This window comes from Lampris incognitus, chromosome 18, assembly GCF_029633865.1.
Source record: "Lampris incognitus isolate fLamInc1 chromosome 18, fLamInc1.hap2, whole genome shotgun sequence".
Taxonomy (NCBI): Eukaryota; Metazoa; Chordata; class Actinopteri; order Lampriformes; family Lampridae; genus Lampris; species Lampris incognitus.
The window spans coordinates 15,468,879-15,490,560 of record NC_079228.1 but is presented as its reverse complement, the minus strand read 5'-3'; the positions used below and the strand labels follow the sequence as shown (position 1 = coordinate 15,490,560).

General features: G+C 46.0%; 1 protein-coding gene across 1 annotated transcript in view; it reads right to left on the bottom strand.

Moving 5' to 3' along the window:
• Positions 1 to 21,682, bottom strand: part of gabbr2 (gamma-aminobutyric acid (GABA) B receptor, 2) — a 296,990-nt gene that overhangs the window by 115,456 nt on the left and 159,852 nt on the right. Inside the window, exons 4-6 of the mRNA XM_056298819.1 lie at positions 20,518 to 20,619; positions 3,497 to 3,562; positions 832 to 1,020 (exon numbers count right to left, since the gene is read on the bottom strand). Coding sequence (XP_056154794.1) covers positions 832 to 1,020; positions 3,497 to 3,562; positions 20,518 to 20,619 — 357 coding nt within the window. The remainder of the gene's footprint in view (positions 1 to 831; positions 1,021 to 3,496; positions 3,563 to 20,517; positions 20,620 to 21,682) is intronic.

Genomic DNA, 21,682 nt, shown 5'->3' with positions numbered 1-21,682 from the left:
ATTGCTAAATTGCTAAATTCCTGCAGAAACATGCAGGAAACTCACAAAAACTTGTCAGGGATTTTAGTTTTTTTGGACGCTGTTTCAGTTTTCTAGAGAGAGCAGTTTGTCTTTGACCAATTACAATGAATCACAAGTGGGTTAGCTTGGGCCAAGAAAAATCAAACATTTTCTACAGCGGTAAAAACAAATCTATGCATTTTGACAAATGATACAAGACACTGGAAGCAGTAGCAACATTTGTGCACTTGAAAAAAAAAAGACCATCTGAAAGGAAAATGCATAAACAGCTTGCCTTTGCCCAGCGCATACTTCTGAAAAATGCTGATTTGGGGTGGTGAAGAGCGAGGTGGGAAAACAGGGGCGCATCTCTGCAACCAGAGCCACGGTGATTCACGCCTTACTTTTGATTTTCTTTCTTTAGCCTCTTCCCACTGATGTCAGACTAGATCAAAATCTCCGGCAACACATCACCGATCGGGTTGGGGCGGCCAGTGCAGCAGGGGTGAAATTTTCAGGCTAAAAAGAGGCTGGCACAACTCAGGTTTTCTTTTCTTTCTTTTTTTCCATTGAAAGTAATTTATCGAATGTTGAAATTTGGTCCAGTATAGGTTTCATCATCTAGAAGAGATGTTGACATTCCTAAACCAATCAGCCAATGTTGTAAGACAATTTTGCTTCTTAAAATTTAGTTTCACCAAGAATTTTCTTCACACGAGTGACAATATCCTGAAATAAGGGTGCTTTCTCCGCTACGGAAAGATCATAAGATTCACTGCAAGACAATGTACTGAAAACCGTTTTCACAGTTTAGTATTGATTTTCACTCACTCTGCCAGAAATGCCCTTGATCTGTCGGGCGCTGAGTGGCTCGAAGTCCACACTGATGTAGCCCTCCATGGCAGTGAGGAGCTTTTTGGTGGTACAGTTGGTGGTGTTAGCCTGTTCCCACCAGTTTCCCTGGTACCAGCCAGGGATGATCCACTGGTACTTACTGCCAAACATATTCAGGTTGTATGCCTGGAAAGGGTAAAGACAGAGGTGGTGTACATTCAAAGGCACGGAGAAAAGGAATGGCAATAATATTATTAATCACTAAGTTAGAGGCCTGCTTGGCTACTGTGAAAAACTGGATGTCACTTAACTTTCTGCTTTTAAATTCAGATAAAACCGAGATGCTAGTCATTGGCCCTGCTAGACACAGACACCAATTTGATCAAGTAACGATAACAATTGACAACTCTGTGGTTGCACAAAGTGTGGCACCCAAAGATCTTGGTGTTACGTTTGATCCCAGCCTTTCCTTTGATAAGCACATTAAAGAAATCACCAAGACTGATTTTTTTTTCACTTACGTAACAGCTAAAATTCAGTCTTTTCTCTCCATGGCTGATGCAGAGACTCTAATACATGCATTTGTTTCATCCAGACTTGATTACTGTAATGTCCTGTTCTCAGGTTTGCCACATGCTAGTACTAAAAGTCTTCAGATGGTTCAGAATGCTGCTGCTAGAATCCTAACTAAAACTAGGAAATTTGACCATATTACACCAATTCTTGCCTCCCTTCATTGGCTTCCTATCCATGTTAGATCAGAATACAAGGTGCTTCTGCTGACTTATAAAATCCGAAATTGGCTTGCCCCATCCTACCCGTCTGATCTCCTTAAACCTTACATGCCATCTCGAGCTCTTCGTTCTCAAAATAAAGGGCTCCTGTGTTTACCCAAAGTTAAAAAGAAGTCAGCTGGTGGCTGGGCCTTTTCCTATTGGGCTCCATTGTTGTGGAATAACCTGCCTGCTGCCATCAGACAATCAGTCTGTTGCGTCCTTTAAATCCAAACTTAAAACTCATCTTTTTGCGTTAGCTTACAATTAGTTGCCTTTAAGTTGAGTGCTTCACAACCTGTACTGGATGGCGGGTTGGTTTTCTGTCTCAATGATTTTACCAACCACTGTTCTGCCGATGAGATTATCGAGTATAGATTACAGAGTATAGATTATGACTAATTGATGACTTAATTGATTATGGCTAATGAATATTGCAAACTGTTCTCTTCTCTAACATGTTTTTTCTCTCTCTCTGAATGATGTCTTCTCCTTTCTCTTTTTCTGTGTTTGAATGGTGTCATGTGAGTCTCTCTTGCGTGCATGTGCAGTCGGTTCTCCTCCCAGGTCTCCGTGGTGATGGTGGTCGTCATTTGGATGCTGCCTGCCCTTCCTCTCCTCACATAAGTTTTTCTTTTTTTACATGATGATGCTGGTCGCATGGCTTGGGTCCTGGACTGTTCCGTTGGCATGTGGAAACTGCTCGGCATCCTGTGCATCGTGTTCTTCATAAATTTTATGTCCATTATAATTCTGTTATCCTCTTTCAATGTTGTATTATGTAAATTGCGTGAACACAACATCCATTGCACGCTGTCCATCTTGGGAGAGAGATCCCTCCTCTGTTGCTCTCTCTGAGGTTTCTTCCTATTTTTTCTCCCTGTTAAAGGGTTTTTTTAGGGAGTTGTTCCTTATCCGATGAGAGGGTCTAAGGACAGGATGTTGTGTTGCTGTTAAGCCCACTGAGGCAAATTTGTAATTTGTGATATTGGGCTATACAAATAAAATTGATTTGATACTAGCACAGGTACCTGGCGTTGCCTGGGGAAAATGTTCTCACCAAAACAACCAACATGATCTGATCTTTGCGATATAATCGATGATGAAATAGGATAATTTATGATATGATACATGTGATAAACGAATGTCGAATAAACAAATCTTATTATCGAAAATTATCAAATGTCATAATTTTCAATCCATTCATCAAAGCTTCTTTGCCAATGTATGTATTAACCGCTCAATTCTCAAGCGCCTCAGGGTAAACCACGTTGCGTGCCTTCAGGCTAGCATTGACAATGTTAGGTGACGTGCCTCCCTTGACCACTGGAAGGATTTGCCGGAAGTCTCCACAAAGCATCGTTGGAATGCATCTTTCGCAAATAAATCAGCTTTTTTACTTGGTTTTTGAAATATTTTTTGAACTGTGCAATCCTTGGAAAGTGCTGATTCTGAAGATACCTTTCTTTTTGTTCTACAATGAGTATTTCTGGAGTTTTAAGCGAGCATACAAGATGTATGTGTACACATGGTCTGCTGTCTCCTCAGTTAGCACAAATCAGCTGAAGATCAAACAGCTGATTTTTTTAAGCTTAATTGATAATAACAACAATGTGTATGAAAATAATAATTCTAACCCCAACCCCCTCTTTGCATCAGAGCACTACACAGCACTACACCTGTTGTATGTTGAACAACAGTCCCCATTGACATAGCAGACTAATCTGACGAGGTCAACCATCGGTAATCATTAAAGGCAGCCATGTCGGTGCTATGATGCTCTGTAGGACACTGGTAGAAAGAACCAGTACAGTCAGTATCAATAAGGCTTTAGCTGTAATCAGGTGTCAGGCAGGTTAAAGATATGTGATTCAGGACAGAGTACTCACACAGCAGAAGACTTTGGAGGCCAGGTGCTCATCAAACTGTCCAATAATAATTCTCACATCATTGTCCTGGACAAACAAACAAACAAAAAGACAGAAAGAAAAGTGGTTATATGACTTGACTGACACTGTTGTCATGTATTTTGAATTTTTCTTTCTTTTTCTTTAAAAAAATTAGAATCAATGATATCCATGCTATTGCACTGGATATACAGTACACTCACAGCTGGATAATAATAATACTAACGACGATAATAATAATAATAATAGAAAACTTTACTTGTATAGCACCATTCAAAACACAGCAACAAAGCGTTTCACAACAGCAAAATAAGGCAGAATCCAATAAAATGACAATAAAATACACACATTATAAAAATAAGAAAAAAAATAAGAATAAGCTAAAAAGTATAGATATTAAAATAATAAAACAATAGAATAATTGTTAGACATACAAAGCAAAGAATTAAATAAAAGTGCATTTTAAAAAAGTGTGCTTTTAAAAGAGATTTCGAAGGTGACAAAGATGTGGCTTGCCTGATCTCCTCTGGAAAGTTATTCCAGATCGACGGGGCCCTGATAGCAAAGGCCGGATTGCCCCTGGTTTTCAATTTAGATCTTGGAATCTCTAAAAGGGACCCACCGGAGGATCTCAGGCTACTGTTTTTATTTTTACTCTTACTTATTTGATCTTATTCTTATTTCTGCCTTGTCTAGTTTTTTGTAAAGCACTTTGTCACATTGTTTTATAAAAGTGCTATATAAATAAAGTTATTATTTTTATTATTCTTTTTACACTTAGGCTCCTTTGGGATTAAACATTAATTGATATACTCAGGGGCCAGTCCCACCCGAGCTTTAAAATCAATTCCAAAACACACAGGAAATGAAGCTAAAATTGGGGATATATGTAGTTTTGCTAGAATTATTGAGGATTCTGGCAACGACACTTAGAATTAACTGAAGTTTGTGTTTGCTTAAGCATGAGTAAAGCGTGTTACAGTAGTCTAAATGGAATGTGATGAATGCATGAATGACAATTTCCAGGTTCTTGAGAGACAGAAAGGACCGGATCCTACATAGCTGGGTAAAAAAAGACTGGAAAATTATTTTGACATGCTGATTAAAACTAAGATTATTATCAAAAGTGACACCAAGGTTTCTGCAACAAGTGGTGATGCTTTTGGAGAATGAACCGAATTGTGCTGAGATGTGATCATTCAGTTGTATTCAATTGAAGGAAATTATTCGATAGCCAAATTGGAATTTCATTTAGGCATGCCCAGAGAGCGATTAACTGGTTGTTACTGGTGGGGCTGGAAGAGAAATAAAGCTGTGTTTCATCTGCATAAAAATGGAAATTGATATTGTGTCTGCATTTTATGTGTCTTAGTGGTAACATGTAAATGGAGAAAAGCGGAGGCAAAGGAGTGATCCCTGAGGTGCTCCACAAAACAGAGATTCAGAGGAAGATCTGCAATCACCGACAGCAACACTGAAAGTCCTATTTCGGAGATATGAGTAAAACCAGTCTAACACAGTGCCAGAGGTGCCAACCGATTTTTGAGACGCTCAGTTAAAATTGAATGACCTACCGTATCAAAGGCTGTGGTGAGATCTAAAAGGATTAACAGAGACGAGTGGCCAGAGTCAGCTTCTAAAAGCAGAACATTGAGCACTTTGAGGAGTGCGGTCTCTGTGCTACGGCCCACTCTAAAGCCCGACTGAAGAGGCCCTTTCCGGTCATAAAAGACATTACCTGTTCTGTAACTATTTTTTCTAGGATCTTGGCCAGGAATGGAAGTTTGAAGATTGGATGAAAGGTGTTCAGCATAGTGAGGTCTAGTGAGGGTTTGAGTAGCGGTTGAACTATTGCAGATTTAAAATGATCGGGGGCCATGCCAGATATGAGAGAGGAATTGATTATGAATGAAATAAAGGGACAAACTAGCTGCAGGACTTCTTTAAGGAAGCGGATATGTACTAAATATACAAAACATCATCGACATTTTCCTTATATTGTGCCCCCATTCCTCCATTTTTACCCTTAGTGCAAGCAGACCTGATTCGTCAGGGCAGACTGAACAAGGTGTTGAAAGTTTTCCATAAGGATAAATACCGGGCTCCTGTGTGTACAAAAAGTTAAAAAGAAGTCAGCTGGCGGCAGGGCCTTTTCCTACCGGGCCCCGTTCTTGTGGAATACCCGGCCTGCTGCCATCAGAGTCTGTTGAGTCCGTTAAATCCAAACCCAAAACTCATCTTTTTGCCTTAGCTTACAATTAGTTGCCTTCAAATTGAGTGCTTCACAACCTGTACTGCATGGCGTGTCGGTTTATGTCTTTATGAATTTACCAACCACTGTTCTGCCAACCAGATTATAGAGTATAGATTATTGACTATTGCAAACTGTTCTCTTCTCTCACATGTCTTTTCTCTCTGAATGACATCTTCTCCTTTCTCTTTTACTGTGTATGAATGGGTGTGATGTGAGTCTCCCTTGAATGCACGTGCGGTCTGTCCTCCTCCCAGGTCTCCATGGTGACGGTGGTCACCACCTGGACACTGCTTGGTATCCTCATCATCACATTTTCTATTTATATAACTTATATAAATAGAAAATGTGTTGTGTAATGAATGCCTACCGAGATGGCTGTGCTGTGTTGTGCTCCTGATGTTTTCATCACTATACAAGTAAACAAATCCTGTGTGTGCGCTTGTTTCATGTAGTCAAGATACTACATATTTGCCATATCATTTTGTTATCCTGTTTCAATGTTATAGCTTTCTCTCACTAAGATGTGCGACTAGTTTTTTTGTTGTTTTTTTTTTTTTTTTTTTTACGTGGTGATGGTGGTCGCGTGGCTTAGGTTCTGGGCTGTTCCAGTGGTGTCTGGACACTGCTTGGCATCCTCCTCATCATATTCTTCATAAATTTTATAATTCCATTATAATTCCGTTATCCTCTTTCAGTGGTGTATTGTGTAAATTGTGTAAACACAACATCCATTGCACGTCTGTGTTTTGGGAGAGAGATCCCTCCTCTGTTGCTCTCCCTGAGGTTTCTTCCTATTTTTTCTCCCTGTTTTTTTTTTTTTTTAGGGAGTTGTTCCTTATCCGATGCAAGGCTCTAAGGACAAGATGTTGTGTTGCTGTAAAGCCCATTGAGGCAAATTTGTAATGTTGGGCTATACAACTAAAATTGACTTGACTCGATATTGTGCTATGCTGACTCCACTGCTTCCCACAAAGGCGATGAGGTGGCCAGTAATGAATGTGTACTCCGAACAGTTTGAACCATCTCCTCCCACAGAGGTTGAGAGTTGGACGGAGATCTTGTGACTGTGCTCCACATTTATCAAGAGGCCTGTGAAAACATACACTACCGTTCAAAAGTTTGGGGTCACATTGAAATGTCCAGTGAAGAGAAGCCACAACTGACAGATGATTTTGTGTTTGTAGCAAGCATCTGCATTCATCCCTCTTGTACCATTTATATCCTGAGGTCTCCATATCCATCCTATCATCTCCTGCTGCAACAACCCGTAGGGTATATATACATATACACTACCGTTCAAAAGTTTGGGATCACATTGAAATGTCCATATTTTTGAAGGAAAAGCACTGTACTGTTCAATGAAGATAACTTTAAACTAGTCTTAACTTTAAAGAAATACACTCTATACATTGCTAATGTGGTAAATGACTATTCTAGCTGCAAATGTCTGGTTTTTGGTGCAATATCTACATAGGTGTATAGAGGCCCATTTCAAGCAACTATCACTCCAGTGTTCTAATGGTACAATGTGTTTGCTCATTGGCTCAGAAGGCTAATTGATGATTAGAAAACCCTTGTGCAATCATGTTCACACATCTGAAAACAGTTTAGCTCGTTACAGAAGCTACAAAACTGACCTTCCTTTGAGCAGATTGAGTTTCTGGAGCATCACATTTGTGGGGTCAATTAAACGCTCAAAATGGCCAGAAAAAGAGAACTTTCATCTGAAACTCGACAGTCTATTCTTGTTCTTAGAAATGAAGGCTATTCCATGCGAGAAATTGCTAAGAAATTGAAGATTTCCTACACCGGTGTGTACTACTCCCTTCAGAGGACAGCACAAACAGGCTCTAACCAGAGTAGAAAAAGAAGTGGGAGGCCGCGTTGCACAACTGAGCAAGAAGATAAGTACATTAGAGTCTCTAGTTTGAGAAACAGACGCCTCACAGGTCCCCAACTGGCATCTTCATTAAATAGTACCCACAAAACACCAGTGTCAACATCTACAGTGAAGAGGCGGCTGCGGGATTCTGGGCTTCAGGGCAGAGTGGCAAAGAAAAAGCCATATCTGAGACTGACCAATAAAAGAAAAAGATTAAGATGGGCAAAAGAACACAGACATTGGACAGAGGAAGACTGGAAAAAAGTGTTGTGGACGGATGAATCCAAGTTTGAGGTGTTTGGATCACAAAGAAGAACGTTTGTGAGACGCAGAACAAATGAAAAGATGCTGGAAGAATGCCTGACGCCATCTGTTAAGCATGGTGGAGGTAATGTGATGGTCTGGGGTTGCTTTGGTGCTGGTAACGTGGGAGATTTGTACAGGGTGAAAGGGATTCTGAATAAGGAAGGCTATCACTCCATTTTGCAACGCCATGCCATACCCAGTGGACAGCGCTTGATTGGAGCCAATTTCATCCTACAACAGGACAATGACCCTAAACACACCTCCAAATTGTGGAGGTGTGTGGGAGCAGCTTGACCGTGTGGTACGCAAGAAGTGCCCATCCAACCAATCCAACTTGTGGGAGCTGCTTCTGGAAGCGTGGGGTGCAATTTCTCCAGATTACCTCAACAAATTAACAGCTAGAATGCCAAAGGTCTGCAATGCTGTAATTGCTGCAAATGGAGGATTCTTTGACGAAAGCAAAGTTTGATGTAAAAAAAATCTTATTTCAAATACAAATCATTATTTCTAACCTTGTCAATGTCTTGACTCTATTTTCTATTCATTTCACAACATATGGTGGTGAATAAGTGTGACTTTTCATGGAAAACACAAAATTGTTTGGGTGACCCCAAACTTTTGAACGGTAGTGTACCCCGTGCCATCGCACCACCATCACCATTCTGCAACATTGACACACCGCATGATGGATGCATGGACCTACGTGGCTGCTGCCATGAACTAGTGCTCCCATCATGATGACTAATTCTCCGATGGAACAGCTGAAACAAGGATTCATCAGGGCAGGCATTTTTTTCCAATTCTTCGGTGTCCAATGTTCTTTAGCCCACTTTAATTATACCGTCTTGCTTGAAATAACAGCAATAACATCCAGCAATAACATCCTGGGCAGTCAATGGACTAACTGTAATCTATACGCGGCTCCCAGTCTTCTTTGACCACAGGACTGAGTTGTTTTGGTCACTTGTCTTCTTGGTGACTTGGTGTCCTCTGGGTGGTGGACAATTCAAGTTTCACATGGGATACTGTTCAGCATGAAAACTCCAACAGCCCTGCAGTTGTTGACTATCTAAAACCAGTATGTTTGACAACAGCAGGCAGCTGCCCCGGGCCCACGGTCCTCTCCAGTTACTAAGAGGTCCACCTTGGCCCTAATCTGCCTGACTGAACATGCATTTTTGTTGTTTAGTTGAATATTTTGAATTAAGTTTGTGTGTCTTGATTGCGGCAAAGAAAAAAAAATTGGACTTAGACCATGTCTGTGTCTTCTGCAGAGCAGAGATGAGCCCCCCACTACTGCCAGGGGGTTCTCATCTTATGCAGCAGACAGCACCAGCGGGGGCACTGTGGCATGTTTGTATTGTCGTTGATTCCACCCCCTTAGTACCCCTTAATCGGGCCCCCACCACTCTTGAGTCGATCCGGCTGCCAGGAGTCTTAAAAGCCAGCAGCCTGTCTGCTGTATTTCTGTTTTTCATGACAATAAAACTGTGTGTGTGTGTGGGAGGGGGGGGGGGTCCAGATCAGAGCGTTTCTGAAATCATTTTAAAGTCAAATGGTGATGTGACATCATCATTACCGATGTCAATCTCTCTCTCCGTCTGTTTGTCTCTCTTTCTCGCCCTCTCTCTGTGTATGTGCATCATTTGACAGAATGTGACCTCTGACTTTGAGGGGCAGGTGTATGTATGTTGCCTCTTTGACTTTTGTAGTGCATAAGCTAGCTAGCCGTATACTGTCTGTGCTGGCTAAAATGGGGGGAAAGTACAAGTGTGGGGCACTAAAGCGTAAGGTGCAAGAGCAGAGGAAGAGTCTTGTAGCTTCACGTATTCCCCTCAGAAACTTCTTCTCACTCTGAGCAACTTAACCCTCCATGACTGGCAAGTGTCCTGCCGCTAGCTCCACTACTAGCCAAGCAAGGGAAAATGCTAGCGAGGAGCACGCAGCTAGCGCCGCGCCGGCAGCTGTGGTCAAAATGCGGACTGATTACTGGACTGGATTCAAACTGTCAGTCGCTGGAGGAAAACACTGGTAAGTTGTTTCGTGATGAGATAGGCTTGTCATAGATGCTGGCTAGCTGGCCTTTTTCAAAAATTGTGTTGTTTGTTGCTGCTTGCGTTGTAGACCACCATGTCTGCTTGGTTGTATTAATGACAGGCCACACATTGCTTGCACACCTGTAGTTTGTTGTCGTGTGCTGGTTCATTTTGTGTGGCTTGTGGCTGTGTGTGCATCCAACATCACTGACTGTCAAACCGTGTATTCATTTTCCTTCTATCCTTGGTCACCTGCCTCACTAGTTTTAGTCTGCCTTATTTTTTAATCCTTTATCTGACCTAGGTGTGAGCAAATTATTGGTAAAATCCATGGCGCCGACCCACGCTTCTGAAATAGCCTATAAGCAGTTGTGCTGCTGAAATATCAGCAGATCACTCTCCACCCCAAGCTGATGTGTGGTGAGTGTTCTGGCACAAAATGGCTGCCGTGCATCAGCCAGGTGGGTGCTACACATTGGTGATGGTTGAGGTGAGTTACCCCCTTCAATGTGAAGCGCTTTAGGTGTCTAGAAAAGCGCTATATAAATGTAATGATTATTACTATTATTATAAATGATAAATCCATGGCACTGTCCATGGTTCTGAAATAGCCTATAAAGCAGTCCCACCCATTCCATCCATTATCCAAACCGCTTACCCTGCTCTCAGGGTCGCGGGGATGCTGGAGCCTATCCCAGCAGTCACTGTGTGGCAGGCGGGGAGACGCCCTGGACAGGCCGCCAGGCCATCACAGGGCTGATACACACACGCGAATGCACGTGCACACACACACACATTCACACCCAGGGGTAATTTAGTACGGCCGATTCACCTGACCTACATGTCTTTGGACTGTGGGGGGAAACCGGAGCCCCCGGAGGAAACCCACACAGACACGGGGAGAACATACAAACTCCACACAGAGGACGACCCGGGACGACCCCCAAGGTTGGACTACCCTGGGGCTCGAACCCAGGACCTTCTTGCTGTGAGGTGACCGCGCTAACCGTTGCGCCACCGTGCCGCCCAAAACCGAGTTATCAAACGTTCAAAATGATCGTACACCAAGACTTTATGATGATTCATATTTTTCTTTTACCCAAGAGTCGCCTTACTTGTGGCACCAACAATTTTGTTTTCATTTCCTTACTATGCAAAGAGGATCTCACCATGCCTATAAGCAGTTGTGCTGCTTAAAAATCAGCAGATCCCTGTTTAACGATAAATCCGCGACACTGTCCATGGTGCTGAAATAGCGCAGCTCATTCTAATCCACATTTTTCTCCGTTCCGCCCTTCCACCTCCATAACTTTCCCTCTTGGATCTGTATGGCATCTCCATAAGGGCCCGCTACAGGTCCTCACCCCCCTCTGCAGTGAGCCCCTGGCTCCACACCTGCCAAAGGCACTCAAATCTTTTGTCCACTGTCTCTTAGAGCATACGCATACGCAATCCATATCTCATATAACATTACGTCTCAACAATTAAAGATTTATTTCTGTGTCCTAAAATAATACCTCCGCCTTATTCGCCGAGTCACGTCATTTCGAGAAAAGAGGAGGCGTTGCTAAAGTTATGACAATCGGAGTGTTTCACTGTACAGTGATATGTAACGCATGTCCAGCGCACTCTGCATGCATACTTCATCGGCACAGAAACACCTTTACCTGTATTGTAATGGCTCAGGGGACAACAGACTTCTCTGACGGCACAATTTATTCTCCTGGCTTTCAAATTTCACGTTTCAGTTTCAAGTTCCGGTTTTATTAGTCACATGTCGGTTAACGCAGGGTCAACAGTACAATAAAATGTGCCGGACAAGAGTCAGCTCAGCTCAGCAGTAAACAAAAACTTCAGCAGTAATATAGAAAAAAAGCTACCGTAAGAGTAGGGAGAAAAATAAGGGATAATATATAGATATATATAAAAACAACTTTTTGTTGCAATACCATCTAGGCACTGCTATCAAGGGACTGCCTCTGCCCCTACCCTGCTGTCGCACTATTGTGATCAATATAGCCATTAGAAGAAAATATCGGTTCAGCTTTAGGTGCAGGTTCCCAGCTTGCGAGGCCTTTTCTAGGCATTCTGCAACACCCTGCGTATATATGAAAAGGACTTAATATCAGCACTTCTGCAAGCGCCGTATACAATGACCTCTACCTCCACTTCATCAGTAGCTGCATGGCACATGGAGTCCTAGAAAGTGAACTAACGGCATTACCAAGAGGCCGAAGCAATATCAGGTTGCCAAGTGTACATCCATAACAACAGAGACATTAGTGTCAGCTGGCAGAATTGCCTCCTTTGCCAACAGGGCTGGAGAGCACAGATTTACATGGGGATTCGGAGCACATGGCGTGGTTATTGACTCAGTAAATAATTCAGATTGCCAGCGTGGAAGTGCGGCGGGTTTCATGGCATGAGAGCAGATCAGGTTTAGGGGCAAGGAATTTGTTATTTTTACCATATGCATATGTAGATGTGTGCACGCGCGCGCACACACACACACACAACAGAGAAAGAGAGAGAGGGAGAGACTCCAATCTATTCAGACAAAACAATAACACACCTTTGATGAATGCACAATTCAACACGGCTGCAGGTGGTTTGGCTGAATGGTCAAAAGGTTGCAACCGCAGGCTTGATAGCGTCCTTTGCACCACAGCTAGAAAAGGTCGGATTTAACCGAGCGATGGATTTCTGATACTCAACAAGTGATAGCGATGAAAAAGACTGACCAGGTCAATGAGAACTCTGCACCAAGCAAGCGGCGTAATGGAAGATATTGATTATTTTAATTCAGCCGCTAATAGCCATCTTGCAACAGACCAAACAATCGTTCTTCATCAAACGCACGTGTTTATCATGGCGATGCACTGACTGAGTGTTTCACATCACATTTTCAGGTGGTCATTTGTTTGGCATTAGTACTACCTCCCCTTAATCATGAGGCAATAGCTGTGCCTGAATAGTTCATGCTACATGCTAACGGGGGGTATCCAGTAGTGTAGCGGTCTATTTCGTTGTCTACCAACATGGGAATCGCCTGTTCGAATCCCCGTGTTACCTCCGGCTTGGTCGGGCGTCCCTACAGACACAATTGGCCGTGTCTGCGGGTGGGAAGCCGGATGTGGGTATGTGTCCTGGTCGCTGCACTAGCACCTCCTCTGGTCAGCCGGGGTGCCTGTTCAGCGGAGGAGGGGGAACTGGAGGGAATAACGTGATCCTCCCACGCGCTGTGTCCCCCTGGTGAAACTCCTCACTGTCAGGCGAAAAGAAGCGGCTGGCGACTGACTCCAAATGTATCAGAGGAGGCATGTGGCAGTCGGCAGCCCTCCTCGGATCGGCAGAGGGGGTGGAGCAGAGACCAGGATGGCTCAGAAGAGTGGGGTAATTGGCCAGATACAATCAGAGAGAAAAGGGAGGGGAAAAATAGTGATATCAAACAGCCTTCCCGCCAACTATGATTTCAGTTACCCTGATGTGTCCACCTTTCTTCTGCACGATGCTAAATAATAACTAGACGCGGGGATTAGGCGGTCCTCGCTCTCAACTACATGTAATGTGTCACAGGGAACAGCTAAGCACTGTCATCTCTGCTCAGATGCCTTAAGTAGGCTGAGACTGATGTATTACCCAGCATTTACAGAGTTTGGACTACGATGTGTTTCATCTTGCTTGATGTAAAAATTGATATAAAAATAATCATGGTAGGTTGAGAAATGTTGAAAAAAAAACACAACAAAACTGAACATGAAGCCCCAAGTTTTATTTCAACACAAAACCTTCCATACAGCCACACACACGCACACACATGCACACACGCGCGCGCGCGCGCACACACACACACACACACACACACACACACACACACACAAACTGAAAGGAATGAGAGTTGTGGAAAAGTAGAGGGCCCTAATCAAAAGGCTACTCTGGTGGTTCCTCGGCGGGGCCAGAGGGCATGCTGGGACATTTAAGCAGCCTTTTGTACGAAGCAATCGGCATTTTCAACTGCTCTGGCACTTTCTGCAAGTGCATGTGAGGACATGTGCAGGTGGGAGAAAGACGGGTGCTTCGCTTCGATGTTCTTTGGCGCCGGAGAAAGCGAGTGTGTGTGTGAGTCTGTGTGTGTGTGTGTGTGTGTGTGTGTGTGGTTTGGATGTGGGTGTGATAAGTGCCTGTGGGTTCTCAATACTGCTGCTATTCCCCAAAAAGAAAGGTACTTAACCCAAATGACGCCATCTGTGGCCAAAGACCATAGCTGTTATATTATTCCTGGTGTGCTTGGCAACATCATGAAAACACTCTGCAGTTGTGTAAGTATGAAAGTGTGTGCATGTGCATGTGTGCATGCATGTATTTGTGCGTCTATGTGTGTACACAGTGTACATGTGTGTGTGTGTGTGTGGTGTGCATGCATGGGCATGTATGGCGGTGATAGTAGGGATGTGTGTGTCTGCGCATTAGTGATGGATTGCCTAAACGGATCTTGTCATCTTTTCTGTAGTAAGTGTAACGACAAACATCCTCTTGCAGGGCAGCCAGCGCAGCATCGAGGGAGGCACTCACTCCTTACAAGTGAGAACAACTGGTTCTGGCCCGACTCACATGATTTATATGCAGTGACGGTTTGGGTAATATTGTACCACTTAAGATCTAATCGGGCACTGTTAAAATAGGCACACGCGCACGCACACACACACGCACACACACGCTCTGTGGTGCTTTATGAGCATGTAGTAGTATATGTGATTTATAGACTGGGCAGTGTTTGGTTCTGACCAAGCAAAGCAGCCCCATCTGGCTGTCATGACTACTTAGCAGCAAATGCACTCCGTGTGTGATCATGTGCATGCCCTCTCAGGACAGAGGGGTGTGTGTGTGTGTGTGTGTGTGTGTATGTGTACACACGTGTGTCTAATGAGTGTGTATTGTATGTAATGTACATGATCTCTAAAGGGTCCTGGGTGACCATTAAATGTGCTATTATAGCCACAGAGACGTTATTCTCTGACATTATTAACAACGCTGGGAATGACGGGTTGCCTCCTTCAAAATAAAAGTCCCTGAGATGATTTCATCTAATAAAGCAAATCAGGTAGAAGAGGCACACAGAAGGGGTGGCACGGTGGTGCAGTGGTTAGCGCGGTCACCTCGCAGCAAGAAGGTCCTGGATTTGAGCCCCCAGGTCGTCCTCTGTGTGGAGTTTGCGTGTCCTCCCCGTGTAGGTCAGGTGAATCGGCCACACTAAAATTGTCCCTAGGTGTGAATGTGTGTGTGTGTGTGTGTGTGTGTGTGTGTGTGTGTGTGTGTGTGTGTGTGTGTGTGTGTGTGTGCGAGCCCTGTGATGGACTGGCGGTCTGTCCAGGGTGTCTCCCCACCGGCCACCCAATGACTGCTGGGATAGGCTCCAGCATCCCACCACCCTAATTAGGATAAGCGGCATGGATAACGGAATGGGATTAATAAAGCTGAAAATGACAGGTTGCCTCCTCCAAAATAAAAGTCCCTGAGATGATGTCATCTAATAAAACAAATCAGGTGGAAGAGGGGTGAGTCTGGCTTTCCATGTCTGACCATCGTGTCAACCATAGACAAACTAAAAGGCACTATCTAAAGTCAGCCTCCAAGAAGTCATCATATTTGAAACCTTAATACAACATCAGACTAATTTTCTTTTCTGTTTAGGATTTGGAAACTGATTTTCATGCTTTTATCATGCTTTATTTGAATTAAATTAACTCTTTTTTTTGCTTAAAAAAACTTGCCCAGCCTTCAGCCGGCTGAAGAAGTTGTAAAGGGACGTCAGCGCATTGCTCGGACTCCTGCAGCGCTTCACAGGCTGCCTGTTCATTTCAGAGACAACTTAACGAGTTGACTTAACGAGTTGACTTAACGAGCTGACCTAATGAGTTTAAGAGACGCATTAAGAGACTTTAAGAGCTGACTTTGTCTTGTTGATCATTAATTACTTGTACAGCACAGCCGGGTCTACCCGCTAACCTCTGTGCCGGACATGTTTAGTCTGGATGAGACAGCGTCTGGCCTGAGACCCTGAGATGAGGTCCGTCCTCAGGTGTTTTCCTCAAATGAAGACTAAAGGTGACGGTGCTCTTCCAGTCAGGACCACGAGGCTTTGACCTGACCCACCAGAGGAGATCCCTTCAGCTCCAGCATCTCCTCAGTCAGTTCTAAACACTCATTTTTACACACTACCTTGTATATACAAGTCCGTCGTTTGCACTTGGCATGTTTCCTGTTCTCCACATCTTTTATCTCAGCTCTGATTTTACTAAAACATGTTTGATGTCGATCTTTACATCTTCTGAATTACGACTTGTTATCTAATCCGGCTTTCTCTTTCATTCTGCTCTTGTGAGGCTATCGCTCTACTTGAACACTGTTTAAGAAAAGTGTCGCACAGGGCGTCCGGGTAGCATGTTGGTCTATTCCGTTGCCAACCAACACGGGGATCGCTGGTTCGAATCCCCGTGTTGCCGCCGGCTTGGTCGGGCATCCCTACAGACACGATTGTCTGCAGGTGGGGAGCCGGATGTGGGTATGTGTCCTGGTCGCTGCACTAGCACCTCCTCGGGCCAGTCGGGGCGCCTGTTCGGGAGGGGGGGGGAGGGGGAACTGGGAGAATAGCGTGATCCTCCCATACGCTACGTCTCCATGGAGAAACGCCTCACTGTCAGGTGAAAAGAAGCGGCTGGCGACTCCACATGTATTGGAGGAGGCATGTGGTAGTCTGTAGCCCTCCCCGGATCGGCAGAGGGGGTGCAGCAGCGACCGGGACGGCTCGGAAGAGTGGGGTAATTGGTCAAGTACAATTGGGCAGAAAAAGGGGAGGGGGATCCAAAAAAAAATTTTGCCATACAAATTAGGTTCAAATGTCTACCCTATCAACTTTCGATGGCACTTTCTGTGCCTACCGTGGTGACCACGGGTAACGGGGGTTCGGTTCCGGAGAGGGAGCCTGAGAAACAACTACCACATCTAAGGAAGGCAGCAGGCATGCAAATTACCCACTCCTGACTCGGGAAGGTAGTGATGAAAAATAACAATACAGGACTCTTTCGAGTCCTCTGTCCTCTGTCATGTCAATGGGTCGTCCTCTGTGTGGAGTTTGCATGCCCTCCCCGTGTCTGCTCCGGTTTCCTCCCACAGTCCAAAGACATGTAGGTCTGGTGAATCAGACGTATTAAATTGTCCCTAGGTGTGTGTGTGTGTGTGTGTGTGTGTGTGGGCCCTGTGATGGCCTGGCAGCCTGTCCAGGGTGTCTCCTGTCTGCTGCCCACTGACTGCTGGGATAGGCTCCAGCATCCCCGCGACCCTGAGTAAGGATAATGGGTTTGGATAATGGATGGATGGACAAATTAGGTTTGTTTTTTTGTTTGGTAATCTAAAACAAGGAATCCTGTGTGAAGACTAACATTTTGGACTGGACCGGCCCGTGCTAAGGCCGCTGTGTAAATGTCTGTGTTCTCCCTCCAGGCTCTGCAGTGTGAGGCGCATGCTGCAGCTCGGTGCTATTTGGGGAGTTTGGCCAGCAAAGGTGCTCCATCAGTTTGAAGGGAGAGGCAGGAAAACAGTGCAGACTACAGCAGCAGCAGCGGGCGGCCTAATGATGTTATCAATAACCGACCATCCGAGATGGACAAGCTGGTAATGATAATGTCAGAGCAAGCCATTTATCTTGAGCTGGTCCTGCTCTGTCTGTAGACCAGCTGATGAAAAAGTTATTTTCTGCTGGAATTTGTGACTTGGCATGAATTTGTGTGTGTGTGTGTGTGTGTGTGTGTGTGTGTGTGTGTGTGTGTGTGTGTGTGCTTCTATATAAGCCTGCCACTTTACACCATCTGAGGTCAGAAAGTGTAAAACATGCAGGGATCGCCGGTTCCAATCCCCGTGTTACCCCAGCTTGGTCGGGGCGTCCCTACAGACACAATTGGCCGTGTCTGCAGGTGGGAAGCCAGCCGGATGTGGGTATGTGTCCTGGTTGCTGCACCAGCGCCTCCTCTGGTCGGTTGGGGGGCGCCTGTTCGGGGGTGAGGGGGAACAGTGTGATCCCCCCCACGCGCTACGTCCCCCTGGCGAAACTCCTCACTGTCAGGTGAAAAGAAGCGGCTGGCGACTCCACATGTATCGAAGGGGACATGTGGTAGTCCGCAGCCCTCCCCGGATCGGCAGAGGGGGCGGAGCAGCGACCGGGACGGCTCGGAAGAGTGGGGTGATTGGCCAAGTATAACTGGGGAGAAAAAAAAGGGGGGGGTCCAGAAATAAAAAAAGGAAAGTGGAAAAGGTGGGACAGAAAGAGAGCGATGCGGAGGCGGAGTAGCAGGATGAGACGGTGAAGTGCAGACCGCCGGTGACAGCATGAACACGGGAGTCCCTCTCTCATCCCACCAGGCGGCTTCAGCAGCCAGACCGCTTCAGCCTCCCTGTCACATCACACTACTGAAACCCAACCGATGTGAATGCAGGATTTTGTGGATCAGACGGTGGCGGCGGCTGCACTCCGTCGCCACCCAACCCTCTGGATGAAATCTTTACAAAAAAAACTAATCGAAAATCCAGACACGGAGTCTGCCAGGAGAAAAACCAGATGCATGACGACAAAAACACAACTCACAAAAAAAAAGGAGAGAAAAAACAAACAAACCCAGACTTCACAACAAACTCCTTGTCACCCTCTCCCCCATCACGTTAGGAGGCTGGTGGGCCGACAGCCCAGCAGCATGCAGACGAGTGAGAAACAGACCTTTAGGGTATCGCAGCCCCCCCCCCGTACAACCTCATCCCAGGCTTCCGAGCGGCTTTTCAGGCTACGCCGTGATTTGCATATTTAGAGCTGATCAAGGAAGGAGGGCGTCGGCTTAAAATGTCAGCCCCGAACCCACCGTGTAACACATGTATTTTTAGGAAAGACAGCTTATCTCCCTGTTCCTCCCCTTCTTTCTCTTCCCCATAGTCTCGCTGCCCATACTACAGCTTCCAGTGGTACAGCAGATCCCCTTTCTCTTCACATCATCTCGCCCCCCTCCCCCCTTTCAGTTCTGACATATTACCCCCCCCCCCACTCGTACTTGTGCGGTCTCATCTCATGTCTGCATTAATGAGACACGTGGGGGAAGGGGGTGGGGTGGAGGAGGAAACGAGGAAGCCGGCGCTGTGGGAAAAGAGGGGGAGAGAAGAAAGGAGGGGTGGAGAGGAAGGAAAGGAGTAAAGGAGTCAAGGCAGGGATTCAATTGCGGACGAGATGAAAGGGATGACGGGGGAGGAGAAGAGACGACGGAAGAAAAAAAGAAAAGATACGAAATAAAAAAGGACGTACGCAGGAATAAAAGGTGAAAGAGGAGGGACTCGCTGAATCGGAGCCGAAACTATTAATCAGCCGCCGCAGCTCGACCAGACAGTGTTGCCGGGCTTGACAGGGAAAATGAAAGATTGTGCGTGCGGCAGTGTGTCTGTGAGTATGCAGATGCTTGCACGGCCCAATCAAATGCCCATTAGACAGAATGGGTCACCCGGGGTCGCCTCATGAACTCCCTCGGCCACACCGGCCTCCTCATTAGGGCTCCGCTCGGCTCATCGCTAACTGCCCTTTTCTGCCGTCTTAAGGGGGGGATACAAGGTAAACCAGCCATTGTTTGGTGACGCGTTGCTGGGTCTAGTTATTCAGGGTATTTCTGGGTGGCGTGGCGGCCTACCACCACGGGGATCGCCGGTTCGAATCCCCGTGTTACCGCCGGCTTTGTCGGGCGTCGCTACAGACACAATCGGCCGAGTATGCGGGCGGGAAGCCGGATGTGTGCATATGTCCTGGTCGCTGCACTAGCGCCTCCTCTGGTCAGGCGGGGTGCCTGTTCAGGGGGAGGAATAGCGTGATCCTCCCATGTGCTACGTCCCCCTGGCGAAACTCCTCGCCGTCAGGTGAAAAGAAGCGGCTGGCGACTCCACGTGTATCGGAGGAGGCATGCGGTAGTGTGCAGCCCTCCCCGGATCAGCAGAGGGGGTGGGGCAGCGACCAGGACGGCTCGGAAGAGCGGCTGGATACAATCGGGGAGAAAAGGGGGGGGGGATCCGAAAAAAATAAAAATTTGGATCCAGCTTGCCGTGAATCAATTAATTTGGGTTCATAAATATATTCACGCCTATGTTCCATGCAGATGGTCTGCCTACTCACACTTGTACAACAGCTGCTCGTACAGCTCTTCTTGTATTTGTACGCAAGTGCCCCTCCAGGTACTCTGGTTTCCTCCCACATGACAAAGACATGCATATTAGCTTTACCGGAGACTCTAAAATCTGCTCATAGCTGTAAACGTGAGTGAGAATAAGCCCGTGTGTGTGTGTGTGTGTGTGTGTGTGTGTGTGTCCTGCCTCATGATCTTGCACCCGGGGCCGGCCTGGGTGGGCTCCGGTGCCATGTGAGTCCGGATCAGATGATGTGGCTATAGAGAGTGAACGGATGAATACAATGCCGAGTGCTCGGTTTGGTTTGCCACGTGTTGCTCACCTTGAGCTTCTTTACGTTGACACAGGGATCGTTGGAGAAACTTTCGGTGTCGGCAATCTGGATGTCTGCTTTCTCCAGCTCATTGGTCAGGTCATTCCTCACCTGAGGGGAGGGAGAGAGAGAGAGAGAGAGAGAGAGAGAGAGAGAGAGAGAGAGAGAGAGAGAGAGAGAGAGAGAGAGAGAGAGAGAGAGAGAGAGAGAGAGAGAGAGAGAGAGAGAGAGAGAACAAGTGAGCATGGTTGACTACAATGGAGGAACTGTATTCCCCCCCATCCTTATCTGATCCTTCCATCCATTCCCTCTCCACAGCCACCTACTCTACAGGTCTATCTGTCTGTCATACACATCCGTGCTGCAGACACCTGGCCCACTGGTCTGTTAACCTGCGTTCAGTATCAGCAAACCAACCTCATTCCTCACTGTCAGCTCATATCTGAATAAAATAAAACCCCTCCGAGACGCGAAAACATCCTCATGGATTCTCATTCACATTCGCAGTGCTGCGCCAGCGACACGAGGAGTCCCTGCCGCTGGAGGAGACCCTCATGTAGATGTGGGATGAGACCACATCCCACATGAGATGGGATGAGACCACATCATGCAGAAAGGTCCACTGACTATGCAACCGTCCATTCAATGTGAAATCCGGAGTTTTTGTCCACTAATAAGTTGTTATTTCATCATCTGCATAATGGAGTGAGGTTACATAAGCCTCGCTGGCATTTTCACCGGGGCTGAAGACACCGTCTTGTCTCCGCACAACGCTGCAGGACCTTTTTGGGGTGAGTAGGATGAACACGGGTGCAGCGGCAAACACGTATAGGTGTTGGAAACAACTCCAGCAGGAAAAAAAGATCGAAACGTGACGCCGACGTGGTCCTGCTTGTGTTGGACAACCAATCAATATGACCGTAGAGCAGCGTTGCGGGGTTAGCATTGGTCTGTGGAGGCAGGGGGGGGGGGGGGACTATGTACCGGAGAGCTGACGGGGCACAAGCGACAACGGCTGGTACATCTTGTTCACATGCCGAGTAAATCGGTTGCAGCAGGTCTGTTTGTCTCTGCCTGCGACAGTGACCTGTGTCGCAACGCTGCTCTGGTCTCACATATCGACTATCTGTCCAACAGTCACCGCGCCGTCATCTGGTTTCAGACGGGTGAAATA